The sequence below is a fragment of the Emys orbicularis genome, chromosome 6 (genome assembly GCF_028017835.1).
Source record: "Emys orbicularis isolate rEmyOrb1 chromosome 6, rEmyOrb1.hap1, whole genome shotgun sequence".
Lineage (NCBI taxonomy): Eukaryota > Metazoa > Chordata > Testudines > Emydidae > Emys > Emys orbicularis.
Genome location: NC_088688.1, coordinates 124,533,829 through 124,553,101, shown reverse-complemented (window position 1 = coordinate 124,553,101; position 19,273 = coordinate 124,533,829). Strand labels below are relative to the sequence as shown.

The 19,273-nt window shown below is 50.2% G+C and overlaps 1 protein-coding gene across 1 annotated transcript in view; it reads right to left on the bottom strand.

Annotated features, from left to right (window-relative positions):
- The window catches only part of FRMPD1 (FERM and PDZ domain containing 1), a 36,799-nt gene extending 17,948 nt beyond the window's left edge, over positions 1-18,851 (bottom strand). The window contains exons 1-7 of the mRNA XM_065406863.1: positions 18,751-18,851; positions 12,209-12,366; positions 9,941-10,043; positions 8,327-8,372; positions 5,016-5,123; positions 1,366-1,461; positions 203-328 (exon numbers count right to left, since the gene is read on the bottom strand). Of these exons, the coding sequence (XP_065262935.1) occupies positions 203-328; positions 1,366-1,461; positions 5,016-5,123; positions 8,327-8,372; positions 9,941-10,043; positions 12,209-12,366; positions 18,751-18,851 (738 nt within the window). The remainder of the gene's footprint in view (positions 1-202; positions 329-1,365; positions 1,462-5,015; positions 5,124-8,326; positions 8,373-9,940; positions 10,044-12,208; positions 12,367-18,750) is intronic.
- Between the last annotated feature and the right edge of the window lie 422 nt (positions 18,852-19,273).

Genomic DNA, 19,273 nt, shown 5'->3' with positions numbered 1-19,273 from the left:
CCTTCCCCCAACCCACCAAATCCCCTTCCTGCCACCCAACACTCCCTCCCCCATCCCCGTTTAGTCTGCACAACCTGGGCGTCCTTGGAGATGTGTCCAGGGAAATGTCAGCGCTGGGCCAGGGCTCTTTTCTAAGCGGGTTGCATGACAAAGGCTGCCTTGCTCAGACAGGCACGGCAGGAGCTCCACAGGAAGCACTGACCTGCTCGATGAGCTCGTCCTCGTGCAGCAGGTAGAGCTTAGAAATGTTGTACTGTTCTTCCAAGGCCAGGGCGAAGTGCTCAATGCTCTGGATGGAGAGCTTCTCTTTCAAGGTGAGGATTATGTCCTGCCAATGGAAGACACAAGGGACAATCTGCTTTCAGGCATTTTAAACACAACAGCCGGGCATCACTAGGATACGTAATGGGATTGGATGTTAATGAAGAGGCTCTAGATTCCAGCATGCTAACGACAGCTCTGCAAGGTAATCATGGAAGGGCTGGAAGGGCTGCATTTGAGATCAGAGAGACTCCCTTCCTGGATGCTCCCTCCCGCTTCCATGGCACAGTGGTGATGGTTTTCCCACAACCCATTATAGACCAGATGGGGCGACAGGCTCATTTTACTACCACCGTTTGGATACTTCCTTTGACAGGCTCTTTGGGATCTTGGCATCTTCGCCAGCTCTTCAAGGATGATTTAGTTGGGGTTGGTCCTGCTTTGAGCAGGGGTTGGACTAGATGACCTCTGAGGTCTCTCGCAACCCTGATCTTCTATGATTCTCCTATGATTCTAAGTCTAAATTCTCATGGTACCCAATCCAGGCCATTAACCTTGTCTCTTCTCTCGCGCCAAGGTTCCTCATTAGTTCCTTCTGGACTTCTAGTTTCCTGATCCCTCTATACCTCCCTTATCCCTTCGCCTCTGCCCTTCCAGCCGGCCCGATTTCAGCAACCCTCCTTTGGGTGAATGGCAGCATGAACAGCAGTCACTCTCCCACGCTTATTGCTCCACTGCCCTGCTGAAGGTGAAGTCCCAATGCGTTCCCAGGCCTGCCTGCAGATCTTCCATACCTGCTGTACCGCTAGAGTTTATCCTAAGCAATTTTAAAACCTAACGGCTTCATTTGCGAACTGCCGAGCACCTGCAGCTCTATGTCAACCTAGGTGTTGAGCAGCTTCAAAAAAATTGGGCTGTAAAAGCCCAGAGCCTATTTCCATTCTCCACTCCCTGCCCCCCAAATCTGGTAAGCTTTGTATCTACCCATCAGGGGTCCACGTTCTCTAGATCGTCTCGGACAATCAATTCCTGGTATATTTTTACCTTTTGTGAAGTAGCACAGATTAAATGGAGGAATAATGGTAGCCAACCAAGCCACAATACCTTCACCGTCGTGGTGGTGTCAAATTTGAAAGCCTTCGTCTGTCCATTTTCCAAGTACACCTTGAGAACATTCGGCACGCACAGAAGAGCATTCCCCTGCACAACAAAACAAGCTGGGAGGTCAAGTATCAGCACCGTAGGTCAAGGGTTTTTGGTATTCTGGGACTGCATCAAGGGCTCATCTTTGGCAATGCAACAAATACAGATTTAAATGCAAAACTTTCTCCACCTTGAAATAAAGCCCCATTCACGACATGTTAGCATTATATCTTGCTATGAGACAAAGGACAAAAGAGGCATCAAGTGACAAATTCACCCCTGATAAAAATCCCACTCAAATCAGTGGGTCCCACCAAAAATGAATTTGGTCCAGTTCCTATTGGGGGACCGAAGAATGATGATTTATTACAGAGAACGGTAACACATTTATGCTACTGTCATCGAGCCAAGTTTTTCTGGTCTCACATTAGTAGCCTCAAGAGGCCAGACCCTCAGCTGGGTAAATCCCAGGGAGTGGGGTAGGGATAACTCAGTGGTTTGAGCATTAGCCTGCTAAACCCAGGGTTGGGAGTTCAATCCTTGAGGGAGCCATTTAGGGAACTGGGGTAAAAATCTGTCTGGGGATTAGTCCTGCTTTGAGCAGGGGGTTGGACTAGGTGACCTCCTGAGGTCCCTTCCAACCCTGATAGTCTATAATTCTCTGATTAAATCAAACCTATTGGGTTACATATCTCCATTGATTTCAGTGAAACGATGCCAGTTTATACCAGATGAGGATCTAACCCAAAGTGTCCGGTGAGGCTGCTGGCAGAAATAAGACGTTGCTGTTGTTTTGTAACATCAGCTCACAAGTCATCTTGGAATCTATATACAGAGCTTGGGGACAAATTAAAAACCACACGTTGTTGCTGACGCTACATTCAACATGTGTAATGATTATGTTCCACCCTTAGCAATTATTGTAGGCTCTCTTTCTGCTAGTCCAGCCAAGTTGATAATTTTAGTCTTTCTTGGCAGAATCTTGGCAGACTATTTAAAAATTAATTCTAAAAATGTAGGCCCAGCTCCTCAACTGGCGTAAACAGTCATTGCTCCATTGACTACAGAGGCACTACACCGATTTACTCCAGTTTAGGATTTGGTCTACAGCTTCCAAATCCACCTAAAATATGTACTGATGTTCACCCTTGCATGACCTGTCTTCCCACACAGAGCTCTGCTCTGAGGATATAACCCAAATCTACCCTGGAAAATGAAGGCTTGAAAGCTTTTGGTCTCATCAATAATTCCTGTTCTAGAACTGGAGTTTCAGATTTCAGCTGCATAAGGGAGCGTTTGGGCTCTTTCCAAATGGGGTTTAGCTCAGTTAGCAACCTTCCATTAAGAGGACAATAACGGTACCGGTCCTGAAGCAGAAGGCTAGGCCGTTGTTGGAATTACACTAACCGTTATGGATGCTTTGCTCTTTCATCCCAGTTTCTATCTGAAAGGAGTGGCAACTTTTGGATGGAAATGTAGAAGGGATAGATCTGCTGCAGGGAGAGCTGCTTTTCAGGCAAGCAGAAACATACCATACACATTTTGGTTTTGTTGATATTTTACTGCAGAGCCTGGTTTAGTTTTGAAGTGCGTCTCACTGCACCATTGTTTTGCTCACAACAGAGGATGCAACCGTATTTTGCCTCTGCACATATCAGGAGACTACTGGCTTAGTTGTCATTTAAATGACAAGGTTAACGGCTGAGGAATTCATGGATTCTCCTGCCATCTATCTCCAAAATGACTCCACAGAAAGCAGGGGCTGGGAATGCCTCTTCAGGAAGCACATTGCTGGCATTGTCAAAACAAATCTTGCACTAATTGCAATGCAAGCTGGATGTCCCTAAGATTTATGACCAGGAGTTTGCACATGATTAAGTGTGTACCGAACCGGGATGCTTTCCTGAACCGGGATCCTGCTCTGGTTAGATCTGACCCTTTCCTCAGTGGCAGCAGAAACCACAGCACATCTGGCAACAGCTGGCAGGAAGGATACAATTCCAGTGTCTGGAGAGTCCTAGGTAACTGGCAGCCTTATTGGTGGGGAGAATTTTCTCCTGGCCAATGGGCCAGCAGAGTATGAACATCTCTTTATGAGGGACCTCGGGGAACAGGCAGTTGGGATGCTAGGGATTTAAACAGCAGTTTGAGGTGCTCAAAGGCCAGCATGCTGGCAATGTGTGCCCAGGGTCCTGCCCAACTGGCCGGAAATGCCCAGGGGGCAGCCAGAGTTGTAGAGGGATTGATTCTCCAGCAGCATCTTTGTGCCAAGGGAGACAGGACCAGGTGCCCTCAGAGTTCGCACAAGGGTTCAACACCTGAGGCACGGGGGTGGTGGGTGTGTCTGGCCGAGCCCCCTCCCGGGAGCCAGTGCTGTACTCTGCTGAGCCAGATCAGCTCGGCACGGGAGGAAATGGGACACAAGGGCAGCCACTCTGGAAAAGGAGAAAGGGCCTGGCTGGGGTGGGGCACTTCAGACACACTTCTTCTTTCTGAAGGGAAAAGGGAGAGAAGCCAGTTTCAAACTTGGGGCCACAAAAAATGGTCCTTTCGCTAACCTGCTTGTGACAAATTTAAGAATAACTATTTAACAGATTTTTTTGAAACATGACATGATTTCCCTTTAACAGCCAGGAATGCCCCCCCAAGCGTTCCAACTCGGTATCCTTTTCTGCCACATTTCCCTGGCCTGAGCTGCAGACAGCCGGCGATACAGACATGCTGCATACTCGGTACATATCGAGTTGCCTGAAATTGTACAGTTACTGAACGTTGTTGTACGACTGAGCTACCCAAGTGCGTTTCATATTTCAAGCCAGGCTAGGACGACTGGATACTTCTGTAAATGAAATATCAGGAAGGCAGACGTCTGAGTCCTGCAGACATCTTAGGACTGGTCCACACTGAGAATTTACATCAGCATAACTACTTGTCTCGGGGGTGTGAAAAATCCCACCCCCCCAGAGATGTAGCTATACTGCCCTAACCCCGGTGTAGACAGTGCTAGGTGGAAGGCAGAATTCTTCCATTGGCCATCCTACCGCCTCTGGGGGATGTGGACTACGTACGCCGACGGGAGACCCCCTCCCATAGGCAGAGGTAGCATCAACACTGTAGCACTAGGCTGCTGTAGCCGTCTAAACGTAGACATGTCCTTAGGCAAGTTACAGCAGAGCTACAAAACACAATTCAGTTACATCAGGTCACTTGTCAACACACCTTTAAGGAAACATATGATGCCAAATTCAATAGACGATACAACTCATTAAACTTGATCGCGGTTGCCACGGGACAGGAGGAGGTACCGAGGTTACTTCCTCAGCATGGAAGAACTACGGGAATCAGCACCCGTTTCCAGTGCATTCAAGGTAGCAACATATAGTAACCTGAATCCTGGGCCTTTCCTTGGCCACTCGCGGTGTAGACAAACGACCAAACACAACAAAGGGAATGCCAGGTCGAACGAGCTCACTCTATTCTGTAATTCAGCAGCATCTGTGCCATCCTAACTGCGCTCCATGTGCTCGCCCATTTAGCTCAACGTACTTCGAGCCGGCCAGCACCGCCACTGAGCAGCTCTTGTGAACGATTTCATACAGCACCGCACCGACCTGAGTGTGTCCGTTCACCAGCACCTCCTCGGCAAACCGCACTTTGACGGGGTTCGTTTTCAGCCGCGCCCTCTTCTCGGCCGTAAGAAATGACGACTTAGGACCACCCTGAAAAACAACAGCGCTGTGTTTGTAATGTGACCTGCCGCTGCTGAGCGTGAGAACAAGACACACGTGCTGGAGGTCTCCATGACCCGGAACAGGGGTTCGCAGTCCTTTGGGGAACCTGGGCCAGTCTAACCAGCGGAAACACCCAGGGCTGCCAGCCAGTGCCTGTTGACTCCCATGTCACTGGTCATGCTGCACCCTGCAATTGAATTTGGGCTGCCCCCTAATCCAGGCTCACCCTGCGGGGCATCCAGGGTCTCCCATAGAGGCTCATCCTTAAAGCACTGGGCGCCGGGAAGGGGTTTTTTATAAGGCTGGTGTTACTGGCACACTGAGAAGTGACTGGCAACCACTGATCTAGAAAGGTTTTGTCAAAGGTGTCACATGACCACAAAGGTGTCCTGTTACTCGACAACAGCCAATCAGCAGACTGTAAATTGACATAGGTTTTAGATAGTTGCATACATTTAGGAACACGCCCACAGCGGTGCATACGTATCCATGTTCCAGATATTCTGTAGCCAAGCCCCAGGGTGAGGCGATTGTTTGTGCTTATGGAGAGCCTAGCGAGCTGGTTAGGTGCCACATATGATCTCTGATAAACAATTCACTTGCAGGCTGAATCACCAGTACTGACCTTATTTACTTTCACATGGTGACAATTCCTAAGAGCACTGGAGTGTGTGAAAGGGGGGGCGTAATCTGTTAGCATCCCTCTAACTGATCTGATCTGGCATAGCAATCTCTCAGGATGCTGCTATGTTCCTATGAGACTCCCACTACATGTAAGTGCTTTACAGAATGATCTTGTTTATTGGAGAAAAGCTATTCACATTTAGGGGAGAAAAGTCTCTTCTCCAAGTGAACAAGGTAATTCTCTATCCCGATGGGACCTGTATAGCGTCCTGCCAGGGAACGAGAACAGACACACTGCAGGGTGCATCTGTGGAGGCCCAGAGACCTGAACCATCACTTCTAGCGTGCCTAGGGCAAGCGAAAGACGAGGCCCCAGCAGAGCTGTTACGTAGCTGGTGATCGGGGGCAGTACCTCTCCGCTCAGTAGGCAGCAGGCCTTTTAGGGGCGAGTGCCTGCCCCAACTAGCCAACGCTGATCTTGGGTATTTGCAGGAGTCCTTAAAGTGACCTGCAAAGGAAAAACAAAAATGGGTTTGTGCCTTAGTTGCCTCTTTCTGATGCGTGAAGGCCTGCGAGACATTTCCCGTCCCTTTCTCCGCACTTCTCTCTTTCAAAAAGGGATTATTTCCCTTTGCTTGGTTTTACAAGTTAAGCGCTCAGGTCTTGTCTGTCCCATTTTTCTTGCAAGACGCCACGGCCAGTCAAAGCCCTGGAAGGATTTTAACATCCCACACAGGGGAAGCCAGATTAACTGAGCGGGGAGTGACTGTGTACTCAGCCTGCTTAAAGCTGCGTTAATGCCTGTGTAACAACCACCCGAGAAACACGTGGGAGAAAAAAGTCTGATAAAAGACTCCGTCCCCATCACATCTTCAGGAAAGGCCCGAGAAACCTCACACTCTGTGTCTGAGAGCTCTAGTGACGATGCCAGCAAATCCAGGGAAAAGGAGACCTGACACTCTTTATACTTCTAAGATTTTTTAAAAAACATAACCCCCACCCCCCAAACGCTTCAGGCCATCTTCATACATCATAGGAAGCCATAAAAGGCACAATCCCAATTTTGTCCTTGCTTTGCAGCTCTGCTTTAGTACATCTGTCAATCGATCCTGGGAGGCAGTCCGTCCTTCCAGATTTCCTCATCATAAACGAATCAGCCATAAGCGCAAAGGTTCGAACAGAACACTTCAGTTCTCTTCCTAAGGCCTGGGTACTACACAGCTTCAGCCTTAATGGAAGGAGGAGGACACAGTGAGTGAGAGCCAACTTCCTGATTCGGGGCTGGGGGGTGGGGAGGAGTGAGTCACAGAACCACCCAGTAGAAGAGGAAAACAAGGTAGGAGGTTTAGCAGCTGAAAGTAGCGAGATCTGAGATTGGCCAGACAACCAACGGCAACATGCACTTCAGGAATTCACCTTTCCAAGGAGACGTCTCCTTAGGCTGCGATGGACGATCACACAGCGCCCGGACAGCAAGGACTAACCTTTAAATTGAACCAATAGGTTCACAAAAACCAGCTTGACCACCGCGATAGCTTTAAAGTAGCATTCAGTGACAGGGCACCTGGCCTCAGGGTCCCACTACGGAGCTCCCTGATTGCACAGCCGAGCACTCGCTGCAGGACAGCAGGACCGCCCCTGGCAGTCAGGGACTGGGACGTAGCAAGAAGAGAAGATCACGTCCCAGGGAGATCGGAGTTTAGGCTTATCCCAGGTGTAAAAAAAAAAAAAAAATCAGGCTCATCTCAGAAGTGCCAGGATCTTCAGACAGACATTTTCCTCTGCCCCCTGGACGCAGGGAGATCGCAAGACCTTGGCAGCCTTTTCTGGTTCAGGAACGTTACTGCGAGCGCACAAGTGCCGGCTTGCTATTCAAGACAACAAACACGGCCCCAGCTCCTAACTCCAGGACAAGCACGTGGAGCGTCAGCTCTAAGGCACTCCCGCGTCCCCTGCACCAGCTCTCTCCAACACACGTCTCCGTGGCTCTTGGGGCCCTGCAGGGGGTGGGCACAGCAGCATCCCTCCCCCAAAATCCACGTGACTCCCCAGTGCACGTTAATGCTGCCCTGGGACCCCGTCACCTGCGTGGGAGCTCTGGGGCAGTCACTGGGAGAGAGCCCATGACGTCCCAGCCCCGTTGCCAAGGAGCCAGGAAATCGGACTGTGGGGATTCAGCAGCAACGCGGAGGCCTGTGGCTCTCTGCAGATGGGCCCTTACCTCTGGCAGCTCTCCTGAGGCCAGCAGGGCTGGGGGATGATCCCCCAACACTGCCCCCAAACAGAAGAACTGTGAAGAAATGCTGCTGGAATAACTCACCAAGGGCAGCGCCAGGCCCCAAAGAGGTGCGTGTAGAGCTGTGTGCGCTGGAATGAGTAACAGCTCTTTTGATATACCACTCAACACTACACACCCAGCCTCGCTGTGCTCTGAAACGGGCCAGTCATTCTCGAGGCGCCCCTGTACGTTCCCCCACTTGTGGGCCCAGCCCTGTTACCCATCCTAGGGCCAACGTCCTGTTGCAAAGGAGCAGTGCTAGTGAAAGGGTTAGAGAAATTCAATTTACCGAAGTGCATCGCAGAACAGTAAGAAGGAGAGAGTCTTCGGGTTCCCTGTAATAGACAAATACAATTAGCCGAGCGTAGCAGTAAACAAAATGCTGCCTTCAGACTAAGAACCAATTCCAGTAATGTATAGCATATACCGCCCCCTGCATGTTTCTGTTTTACCAGCTCTCGGGGCGGGAGGGAGGAGCACTGGCTTGGCAATGGTCACAGAGAAGGCTGATGGGGTTTCCACTCTGTTCCACCCAGTGCAGGCTACCTTAAATAGAAAGATGCTTTCGCTGCTAGGAGTAGAGCTGGTTGAAAAACGTTGGGTGGAAGAGTTTTCCGTCAGATCGGAAGATGGAGTTTCGCCAAAACTGAAAAGTTCTGGGAATGTGTCAACTTTGACAAAACTGTAACTTTCTCGTTTCGTTGTGACAATTTAGAAACGTTCCGTTTCAGGAAGGTAAAAACATTTCATCTTGACTTTGTTTTGATCAATTTCATTTGGACTTTGATTTATATTAAATCGAATCTATCACATATGCATTAAATATAGTAAATTATATTTAATATTTTACATATTATCAAGTTTGGACATTATCAAAATGAAACATTTCCATGGTCCAGAATCAACGTTTTTGGGAATTTTTGTTCCATGGGAAATTTCAGCTCTTTGTTTCAATTTGGAACAATTTTTCACCCCCCCAAATGTCAATTTCTCATCTGTTTTCTGACCAGCTCTGTTGAGGAAATTGTGTTAACATTAGCTGGCATGCCAGCAACATTTACCATTAATGGGTTTTTAAAATCAAGAGTGTAACCCACGCCCGCTCAGTGTGGAGCCCTGTCCCCCTCTAGTGGTGGCTGGGCCACGGAGAAAGGTTGATGAGCCTGTTTTACAGCCTTGGTTAACCTGTAACTGATCCTCCAGTGTGGGCAGCGGTGGCGGCAGCAGCAGCAGCAGTTCATATTGGGGGCGAGGGATAGCTCAGTGGTTTGAGCATTGGCCTGCTAAACCCAGGGTTGTGAGTTCAATCCTTGAGGGGGCCATTTAGGGATCTGGGGTAAAAATCTGTCTGGGGATTGGTCCTGCTTTGAGCAGGGGGTTGGACTAGATGACCCCCTGAGGTCCCTTTCAACCCTGATATTCTAGGATTGTATGATCATATTTCTAGAACCAGAGGCCCCATGTTCAGTCTCTGCAGACAACGAGCCGCCCAGACAGGAGCACCAAGCAGTTTCCACAGCCACAGGCAACTGTGACTGTACGGGGGATACCTTAACACATTCACTCTTCACAGAGTGACGGTGTGACTGCGTGCAGCAGAATGAGGCTCTGATCTCGGGGGGGGGCTGGGTTCAGCACTATCATAACCCACATAACATGAGAGAGAGATTCGCAGGAAACGAGCATTTCTCTTGCACAGCTGTGTTCAGACTCACAGAGAAACCGCCCACTCTTGTGGCTGATGCACGCGCTATGAAACGACCAGTGGAATTTCCACTGTGAAAAGCCAGGGCTGTGATTGCTGCCAGGCAGCCGCGGGTTTGGCGTTCTAGAGCTTCGCTCTTAAATCTCCATCTGCCCTTTTGGTTTCCAGGAGCGGCCAGTCCCATCCACAGGATCCTACCTTAACAGATCAGCTGCCTGCTCAATAGAAATGTCCTCCACAGCTTCGTTGTTTATCGTGAGGATATGATCGCCGGGCAGCAGCTTCCCGTCGGCTGTGCTTCCTAGCAGAGATCAGCAGCTGGTCAGCTACTTGCTCAGAACAGCTTCCCTATGGCTTGTGCAGATCACAACCGTAGGCACTGCTATTCAGTGGAGCATCTACAGTTGGTTTTCCAGCCCCAGATGGTGAGAACAAACTCTCTCTCCATCCCCCCCACAACTGAAGATTTATGCTACTGACTGGGTTGAGTGGTGACTCAAAACTGAGTCACCACTCAACCCAGTCAATAGCCCCAACTACAGTTAACAGCCAGAGTTAATAACCCTAGTAACCAATTCACAATGGTCCCTTCTGGTCTCAGAGTCTATGACTTGCCGCAGAAATCAAAGGGTCTAATCCAAAGCCCACTGATGTCAGCAGAACAGCTCCCAGTGACTTCTGAGGGCTTTGGCTCAGGCCCAGAACATGCATGTGCATTGCAGAGGAACCAGGGGAAGGGAGCTAACATGGGGTGGCGCTGACAGCAGGGTGAGTGGGGTGGGAGAGAGGTCATCTGAGGAAAGGGGTGGCAAAGGAAGGATTGGAGGTGCGGCATGGATTTGTGAGAGCAAGGCAGGGAGGTAGAGATGGGGCACAGGCAGAGGAGGGGAATGCAGATGGACGGGGGAAGGAGATGTGGCAGGGATAGATGGGAGGGGTAAGAGTCATGGAGCGGCACAGCCTGGGGCACGATCAGCGAGGTGGAGAGGAACAAACGCTATTAAAACAAACCCAGCTTGGTGCCACCGGTGTCAAACCCAGCTCTGCGCCCAGGGTGGTTGGACACCAGGCTCCATGAAAGCTGGGACTATGTTCCCATGTGGCTTCCTCCGGCTTCAGGGGGGATGCTAAAGGTAGGGGCTCACTCACCCTTCCCAGCCCTTCTTGGCTGCTCTTGGCTGAGGCCTCTGGAGGAGGGGGACTCAGGGAGGCCCGGTGACAGTGACTCCTACACCCAACTTTGTTCAGTTGGACGAACTACCCAGCCCCTGACAAAGGCTGATCCAGCACCCAGAGCTGGAAGGATCCATCGGAGACCGTGCCTGGGATATCAGGGGAATGCCAGCAGGAGAAGGAGCAGGGCTGGGCTGGGAAAAACGGTGGAGGGAAGCATTAGTGAAAAGCGGTGTTGCCGCGACAAGGCCCCTCCCCATGAACACTGGACCAGAGCGGGAAGGGTGGGAGAGGTGAAAGAAAGGATGAAGAAGGGCATTCCACTGATTCACCCTCAAAGCAAACCCAGCAGGACCCAGTGCACCCAGTCTGTTTAGATTTAAGAAGTATTTCTTACGATTGTACATGATTCACAGTTAAACTTAGGAGAACTCCAAACTTGCTAAGGTCTGCAGGGCACCAAATAACCTTAATTCTGCCCTCTGATGACAGCACGCAAGGGCCACAGAATTATGACTACGGCATTTGTGTTTGTGGGCCCATATTAGATGAAACAGTTTTAAAGACACTGTTTGTTCCCCCCTGAGGATGGCACTCCAGGGCAAAATTAAAGCTATGTGGGTGCTGCAGCTGTGTATTTCCAGCCCTTAACAAGCATAGATTTTTTTTTAAGTTTCGCTTTAACTCTGAATTCACTATGCCTGTGGTTAAGGATAATTCTAGCACCCTGTCAATGAATCTGCTTCAAAGTACTGAACTATAGATGGTTTAAGGTGAGAAATTACTAATTCAGCTAGTCCAAGCAGAGGATTAGCAGAACATGCTCCTGAGTCCCTGGTTTGAAGGGGGAGAGGCCTCTCTCCGCAGCAGCAGACTGTTCCGCAGTAAGCTCTGCCAAGGGGCAGAGGGTTTGGTGTGCGGGTGCTGGGTAGCGTTAGTGGCCTCCCAGAGACAGGTCAGACTGGATAATCTGGTTGTCCCTCCTGGCTTTAAACTCTCTGACTCTAGGAAGCATGAGGCTACACATTCGGAGCTCTCCTGGGAACACCGCTTCTACCACCATTATAAAGAGAGAAAGGCTAGAGCCAAAGACCACTAAGTCCTGGAAAAGTTCAGATCCAGATCCAAGCTTCTCATCTCAGGCCGGTTCCTTGCTAGAAATGGACATAACCCGATCAGCCTTATTGGGGGGTGCGTCAGCGTGGAATCCTGCCAGCTGTTCACGGCCCCCAGGCAGCTTCCCCCAGGCACGTATGCCGGGGTGGGGGCAGGAGGGGAAAGGACGATTCCTACCTGCAGCAACTGATGCGATAGTAGGAGGAGGGTTGGGTGAAATCTCAAAGCCATAGTGACCGAGAAGCAAATCCTTGTGTACGGTGACTGTGAGCTTCACCCGCGTTACTGGCTGATTAAGGCCGTCAGATGGGACATCCACTACTGAAGATCTGCCCCTGAGCATTTGGATAAGGGGGAAAGAAAAAGCTGAGGATTAGCAGACATTGACGCACTGATGATTTCTACGAGGACATGGAACCCTGTCCATGCGGTTACCGCCGCTTTTTTAAAGTGCGGTGGGGCTTTTACAAATATTGAACACGTGTAAGAGGAATTGAAAATAAACATCATCCCAGACTGAGAATAATGGTGCCCCCGAAGCAGAAGCAGTCCTGCCTCAGACTGGCTCACACCTCTCCTCCAAGGAAAGCCCAAGAAAACAGACTTGCCCGGTAGCCCGTCCTACCCCTTGCTAGATCCATCTCCCTGTCAGACCAGGCCCCATGGCTGATCACACAGCAGTGTCCTACAGAGAGAGGGGAGGCAACCATGTCTCAAACTGTTTAGGGCTATACAGGTCAAAGACAACATCTGAAACGCCAACCCGAATCCAGCTGGAGCCAGTGCAGACTGCTGAGTGCTGGTGTGACATGCTCTCGCCACGAAGCATCGCTTACTAAGTGGATTCACATTCCAAAGATGCGTTAGGCCAGGTCAACGCTATGAACTTCTCCAGCATACCTGTGTCTGGTGTGATCCCTGCCCGACAGAGCTATGCTGGCAGGAGCCCTAGGGTACATGCAGGGCCGCCCAGAGGATTCAGGGGGCCTGGGGCAGAGCGGGGGAGCGGACATAGAAAAAGGCGCCACCCGCTGCGGCGCTTGTACTCACCGGGCGGCGCGCCGAGTCTGCAGCGGCAGGTCCTTCACTCGCTCCGAGTCTTCGGCGGTGGGTCTTTCACTTGCTCCGAGTCTTCGGCGGTGGTTGCGGGTCCTTCACTCGCTCCGCGTCTTTGGCAGCACTGAAGACCCGCCGCCGAAGTGCCGCCGAAGACCCGGACCACCACTGGGTGAGTAGCCAGGGAAGGGATTCTCGGGGCAAATTGCCCCACTTGCCCCCCCTCCCCCCCCCGGGTGGCCCTGGGTACATGAAGTTACAAAAAGAGTCCTCCTGCTGGTACAGCTTATTTTGTTCAGGGAACTGGTATAAACTAGACCAGCAAAAGCACGTCTTTGCTGGTATAAGCTGCATCTCTGCTAGGGAGTATAGCTCCACTGGCAAACTCTTTCTTGTGTAGACAAAGCCCCAATCTTAAAAGGGCCTGGAGGGGTGCCCCGTGCAGGATGCACCACCAAAGCCTGGCCTGGGGGTGACCAAGGTGTGCCTATGGGTAGCAAAGTCCATGTCCAGACCCAAAGGGTGCACGTTCCTCACCCAGGAGAGATGGAAACAACAACGCGGCCTTGGCCACTGCCTCCATCCAAGCACCCGGGAGTAAGTGGGGACCTAACACAGAGCCAAGGGCAAAGCTGAGTCACGTGCCACAGGTGCTCTGACCTCTCCTGGGGCCGCTTTGCCCACTTTGCCAGTGTTGCTGGTCTGATCTGGGATGAGCCCTGGCCATCCGGCCAGCCCCCAGGTCAGTAGCTCAGTCACTGGCAAGGGTGTTTCTGTGTGCTAGCTGGCTCTGATGAGATGGAGCCAGTGAACGGGCTGACATTAGCATACCGAGCGAACCACAGCTCCCATCGCCTCATCAGCCTTCCTAGCACACACAGAGCATGGTGTTGGGGAGTGAGCCCTCAAGACAAACGAATGGCCTTCTGGGACCTCTTCCAGAATAGGAATGGGGCTACTCAAGACTGAATCCTAGCTCTGCTGGGGCTGCAGATGTGCCAGTGAAGCTTTGTGCCTGGAAGGCACTGATGGATCTCAGACAGTCCGTCCGGAAAGCTGCTCTTCATCCATCACCAGGAGACCAGAGGTGTGACACTACACCCCATACTCATCATAGTGGTATGATTATGACATAATTATGATGCATTTTGTACAAGAGGTGTCATGTGAGGTGTCATTGGAAAAGTTATGATTTGCCGAATACGATTATCCTATTTGTAGGCATGTATCATTTTGGTATCTGAAGTTATGAATATTGACTGTGTGTCTGTATTTCCAATGTGCCTACTCTGGGTAACACCCAAAACTAGCCTATTAAGTACAACAATGAAGAAGCTGGACAATGCTGATGGCCCATCAGTAGGGCCCTATCAAATTCACGGCCATTAAAAATGCATCACAGACCGTGAAATCTGGTCTTTTGTGTGCTTTTACCTATGCTATTCAGATTTAATGGGGGAGACCAGCGTTTCTCAAATTGGGGGGGGGCCCTCACCCAAAAGGGAGTTGCAGTGGGGTTGCCAGGTTATTTTAGGGGGACCGTGGTATTGACAACCTTACTTCTGTGCTGCTGCCTTCACAGCTGGGCAGCCAGAGAGCAGCAGCTATTGGCCAGGCGCCCAGCTCTGAAGGCAGCGCCCCGCCGGCAGCAGCGCAGATATAAGGGTAGCAATACCATACCAGGCCCTCCTTACTTCTGCACTGTGGCCTTCAGAGCTGGGCGGCCGGAGAGTGGCGGCTGCTGACCAAGGGCCCAGCTCTGAAGGCTGCAGTGAAGAAATAAGGGGGCAATACCATACCATGCCTCCCTTACTTCTGCGCTGCTGCTGGCGGTGGCTCTGCCTTCAGAGCTGGGCTCCCGGCCAGCAACTGCCGCTCTCCAGCTGCTGAACTCTGAAGGCAGCACTGCTGCCAGCAGCAGCGCAGAAATAAGGGTAGCAGTACTGCACCCCGTCCCCATAATAACCTTATAACCCCCCTCCCCGACAACTCCTTTTTGGGTCAGGACCCTTACAATTACATCACCGTGAAATCTCAGATTTAAATATCTGAAATTTACAATTTTTAAAATCCTATGGTTGTGAAATTGACCAAAATGGACCATGAATTTGGTAGGGCCCTACCCATCAGCAAAGCCAATGGCCCATGGAAGAGCTTAGCCTTCCTGTGAACGTTTCAGCCAGCCTATGAGTAATGGCTGCTACGACTCAGCAAGGCATGCAAGGGCATGTGACCAGACCACAGGACACCGAACTCCATTTTGATACCTGTATTTTTCCACAGACTAGACTGGGAACTGAGCTTGGAACAAAGGGTTCCCGCCATATGGAAAAGCTATACAAGGAGGGGAGTGACACCATCTCTTGGCCTCACTCCCCACACAAGAGAACTCCTGGAAACACCTGAGGAACAAAGACTGAACTGGGGGAAGTGCTGGTCCCAGGCTAAAGGGATTTCCAGCCTGTGTACGGAAACTTGGTGGGCTGCTTGTATCATCGGTCAGGGTGAGAAATTGCTAATTCAAACCCTATCTATCTAGTATGTTAGTCTTTGCGTTTTTGTTTATTTGGTAGGTAATCTGCTTTGATCTGTTTGCTATCACTTAAAATCTATCTTTCTGTCGTTAATAAACTTATTTTATGTTTTATCTTAACCAGTGTGTTTTGAGTGAAGTGTCTGGGAAAAATCTCAGTTCTGTAAACAAAGGCTGTTGCATATCTTCCCCACATCAAGGGGAAAGCGAACTATGTTAATGAGCTTGCATTGTACAAATCTCTGTGCAGTGCAAGATGGTATAATACTGGGTTTATACTTCAGCAAGGGTGCAAGGCTGGGGAGCTAGGAAATTGGCGGTTGTCTTCTATCTGTCCTTGAGTGGCTTAGGTAAAGCACTCAGGTAGCTCAGTTGGGTGTGTGGCACCACCTGCTGTCCTGTTGGGTGATAACAGGGTCTGGAGAGGCTGGCTGAATCACCAGCAGAGCAGTGAGAGAGAGACCAGCCCAGCTATATGGTTAGGGGGCAAAGCGGTTCCCACAGCTCCCAGACTGCACCCCGGGGATGACAACCCATCCCAAGAGGTACGTCCTAAAGAGGCTTGCTATGCACATGGCAGCGCATACTTTGTCTGGAGGGTGGCAGCGACCAATACAGATGGAATGGAAAGCTTGGGAGGAACCTTCTCAGCCATCTATGTCCAGGAGCTGTGTCTCAGTCACTCCCTTTTCCTGGTTCTCCTCCTCCCCTAGCAGGAGAATCCCATCCGGGGAGCAAGGGCCTCCCGGCTCCTGGTGAGTAGAGGCCCCAGTTCAGCCCTGCCAGCCAGAGAAAACTCTGGGGAACGGGAGCCATTTCAGACCCGTGCCTCTAGCCACTCACACCCTGCTCCACACCAGGGGTGGTGTTTGCTCTGCGGCTGGCTCAGCTCTAGGCCAGTGAGTGAAGCAGCCCCCGTCCCCGGAGCTGACACAGAACATCCCCTCCATCCACCCAGTGGTGGGGAAAGGGAGGAGGAACTAAGGGGACCCACGTGCAAGAGGGACTTGGGGGTGGATGAGGGAAGGAGATTAACAAGGGGGCACTAGGCTCAGGCCACCTGCTGAACAGCTGTTGGATGGAAACTATTTGTGGCCACGAGCGACGTGGGTCAGATTGGAAGCAGTGATCTAGAAGACAGACACTCGAGGTCCCAGCCGCAGGCCCTGCAGCCATCCTGTTCTGCCCTGAACACAGGCTGGAGAGGGGGTCTTAGGCAAAATGGTCTGGAAGATTAGCTTCAGTTAAATACTCTACTACATTCCCTAATGCATCCCGGTGCATGCGTAACTGCAGCAGGGATACATGCTGGGGAGAGCTTCCAGAAGTCATTCTGCGCAGTCTGAATGGACAGCGCCCATCCCAGCGCGGCCGAGAGATCCAGAATATGCCATCCGCTCCCTGCACGCACCACCTGACAACCTCATTCCCTACCAAACAGGCAGAGTTTTGCTGATGGCTCCCTGTCGAGTGGTGTGGGAGTAGCGGAGAGAGTGAAACCCAGGGAGCTAGAGCAGATTTTCCAGACAGGAAGGATACACTATGTCTTTTCAAATAATACTTAATGGACAAGCTATAATAGCGTTAAGTGACATCGGATGGTTTATTGGTCCATTGGTGCACATTCCATGAGGCCTGGGAATATGGAGACAGAACAAATTCTGTTCTCTTTTAATGCTGTATTAGTATGGTAAGTGGGAAATTTTAAGATAAGATTCCTCCCCTCAGGTGTAGGGCATTTAAAACTAGAAAGGCCAAAGAGCTGGAAAAATGTACTGCAAGGAGCAGTTCTGCCTTGCTAAGGGATTGAGAGAGCCTAACAGATTTCTTCTTATCTTGATGGCATTCAGTCTGATAGGGTATACCCAACATCGGAATGACCTCTTACGTCAAATGTTGGGTATGTTACACATTATGGCACGACTAATCTAGAAAACAAATTCCTTTAAAAGGCAGAATACATCCGTCGTTATTGTAATTTTATAGCACTCAGACGTGCCAGGTGGTTTACAGACAGAGGAGGAGAGACAGGGCCCCTGACCCAAATAGCTGGGCACATTTTTCTGCTGAAACTTTTTTGGGAGAAAAATACAGATCGACACAGAAATGTTTTGCGAATGTGTCTCTGTTTCACCAATGTTTGTGTCAAATCCTCTCTGCCCCCCCAAATTCTGAAAAGTCAAAACATTTTGGTTTGAAATAACTTGGTTTTCAAATTTCCATCAATGTTATTAAAAACATTAAAAAATGATCAAAATTCGAAATGAAGCATTTTGTTTCAGAGCAAATCAAACATTTAGTTTGACCCCAAATGCCTTTGTTTTTCAGCTTTTTGATTCACCGAAAATCCCTAAACATTTTCATTTTCAGTTTGACCCAAAACAATTCCCCCCCCCAATTTTTCAGTAAACCAAAAAATCCATTATTGGCTCATAGAATCATCGATTATTAGGGTTGGAAGGGACCTCAGGAGATCATCTAGTCCAACCCCCTGCTCAAAGCAGGACCAATCCCCAACTAAATCCCCAAATGGCCCCCTCAAGGATTGAACTCACAACCCTGGGTTTAGCAGGCCAACGCTCAAACCACTGAGCTATCCCTCCCCCTCATCTCTATTAATAATCTCATGTTAGATGTGACACATCACGTCAGCAGCTAGGGGATGTATAAGAAAGCTCAGGTGAGATCAAAGAAGCTATAGGCCAGGCTGCTCACTGCGTACAATGCTACTCCACATCAGTCAGAGTGCCATCATCTGACCCTAAAATAACACAGAAATGGCACACAGCAAAGAGAAATAGAACCCAGTTGATACAGGGCCAAACCTGGCCACCTGCATTCCAGGCTGGGTAGTTCATTATTCCACACATAATCCTACGAATTACAGTGAGATGGACTGTGTAGCAAGGCGCTACCCACCAAGTAAATGTAGCATCTGGCCCACAGTAAATAGCTTTGGGCTGCTTAAAAATGTAATGCATGTTACGTTCTAGAACATATGGAATTCATGTTCCCCGAAAGGAACAAAGGGAGGGGTCAGACCCGAAGTCTCAGACCTTCCCTACCTTGCTGGAAACCAGTTTGTTCAGCACCCGAATAGTAAAGATCCTGTTCATGAAAATGTATTTACCTGGATATGCTATCCCGAGATCGACGGAGCCATCTTGCTACCATTTGTTCTATTCTACGGGCTTTGCGTGTTTGGAATAAGTTAGTCTCCAGATCTTCCATTTACCTGAAGAAGACAGAGGTTATTACAAACTTAGGGACATGGGAATCACCAGACTGGATCAGACCAGCGGTCCAGTGCCTGTCTCGGACAGAAGCCAGTACCAGATGCAACAAACCCTGCACTAGACAGTTATGGGATTACCTGCCCATACAGGGAGGTGTACCCCTAGGCCCAGGCTGCTAGTGGAGCCCTGAAGCATGAGTGTCGACATCCCTTCTACAACGCAGGGACGTTTCTTGTAAAGGCATTTCCATTGAATGGGCCAGAACCTGGGAACTGTTGCACAGAACCTGGGGTCGGGTGTTCCAGCCAGCTGCAGGGGAATCAGGGGCATGGGCTGCACGTTTGGCCATGTACGGCACTGACCAAGTCACCCCGTACACAATGTGTGCTACTAGCAGGAACAATTTGCACAGGGGTC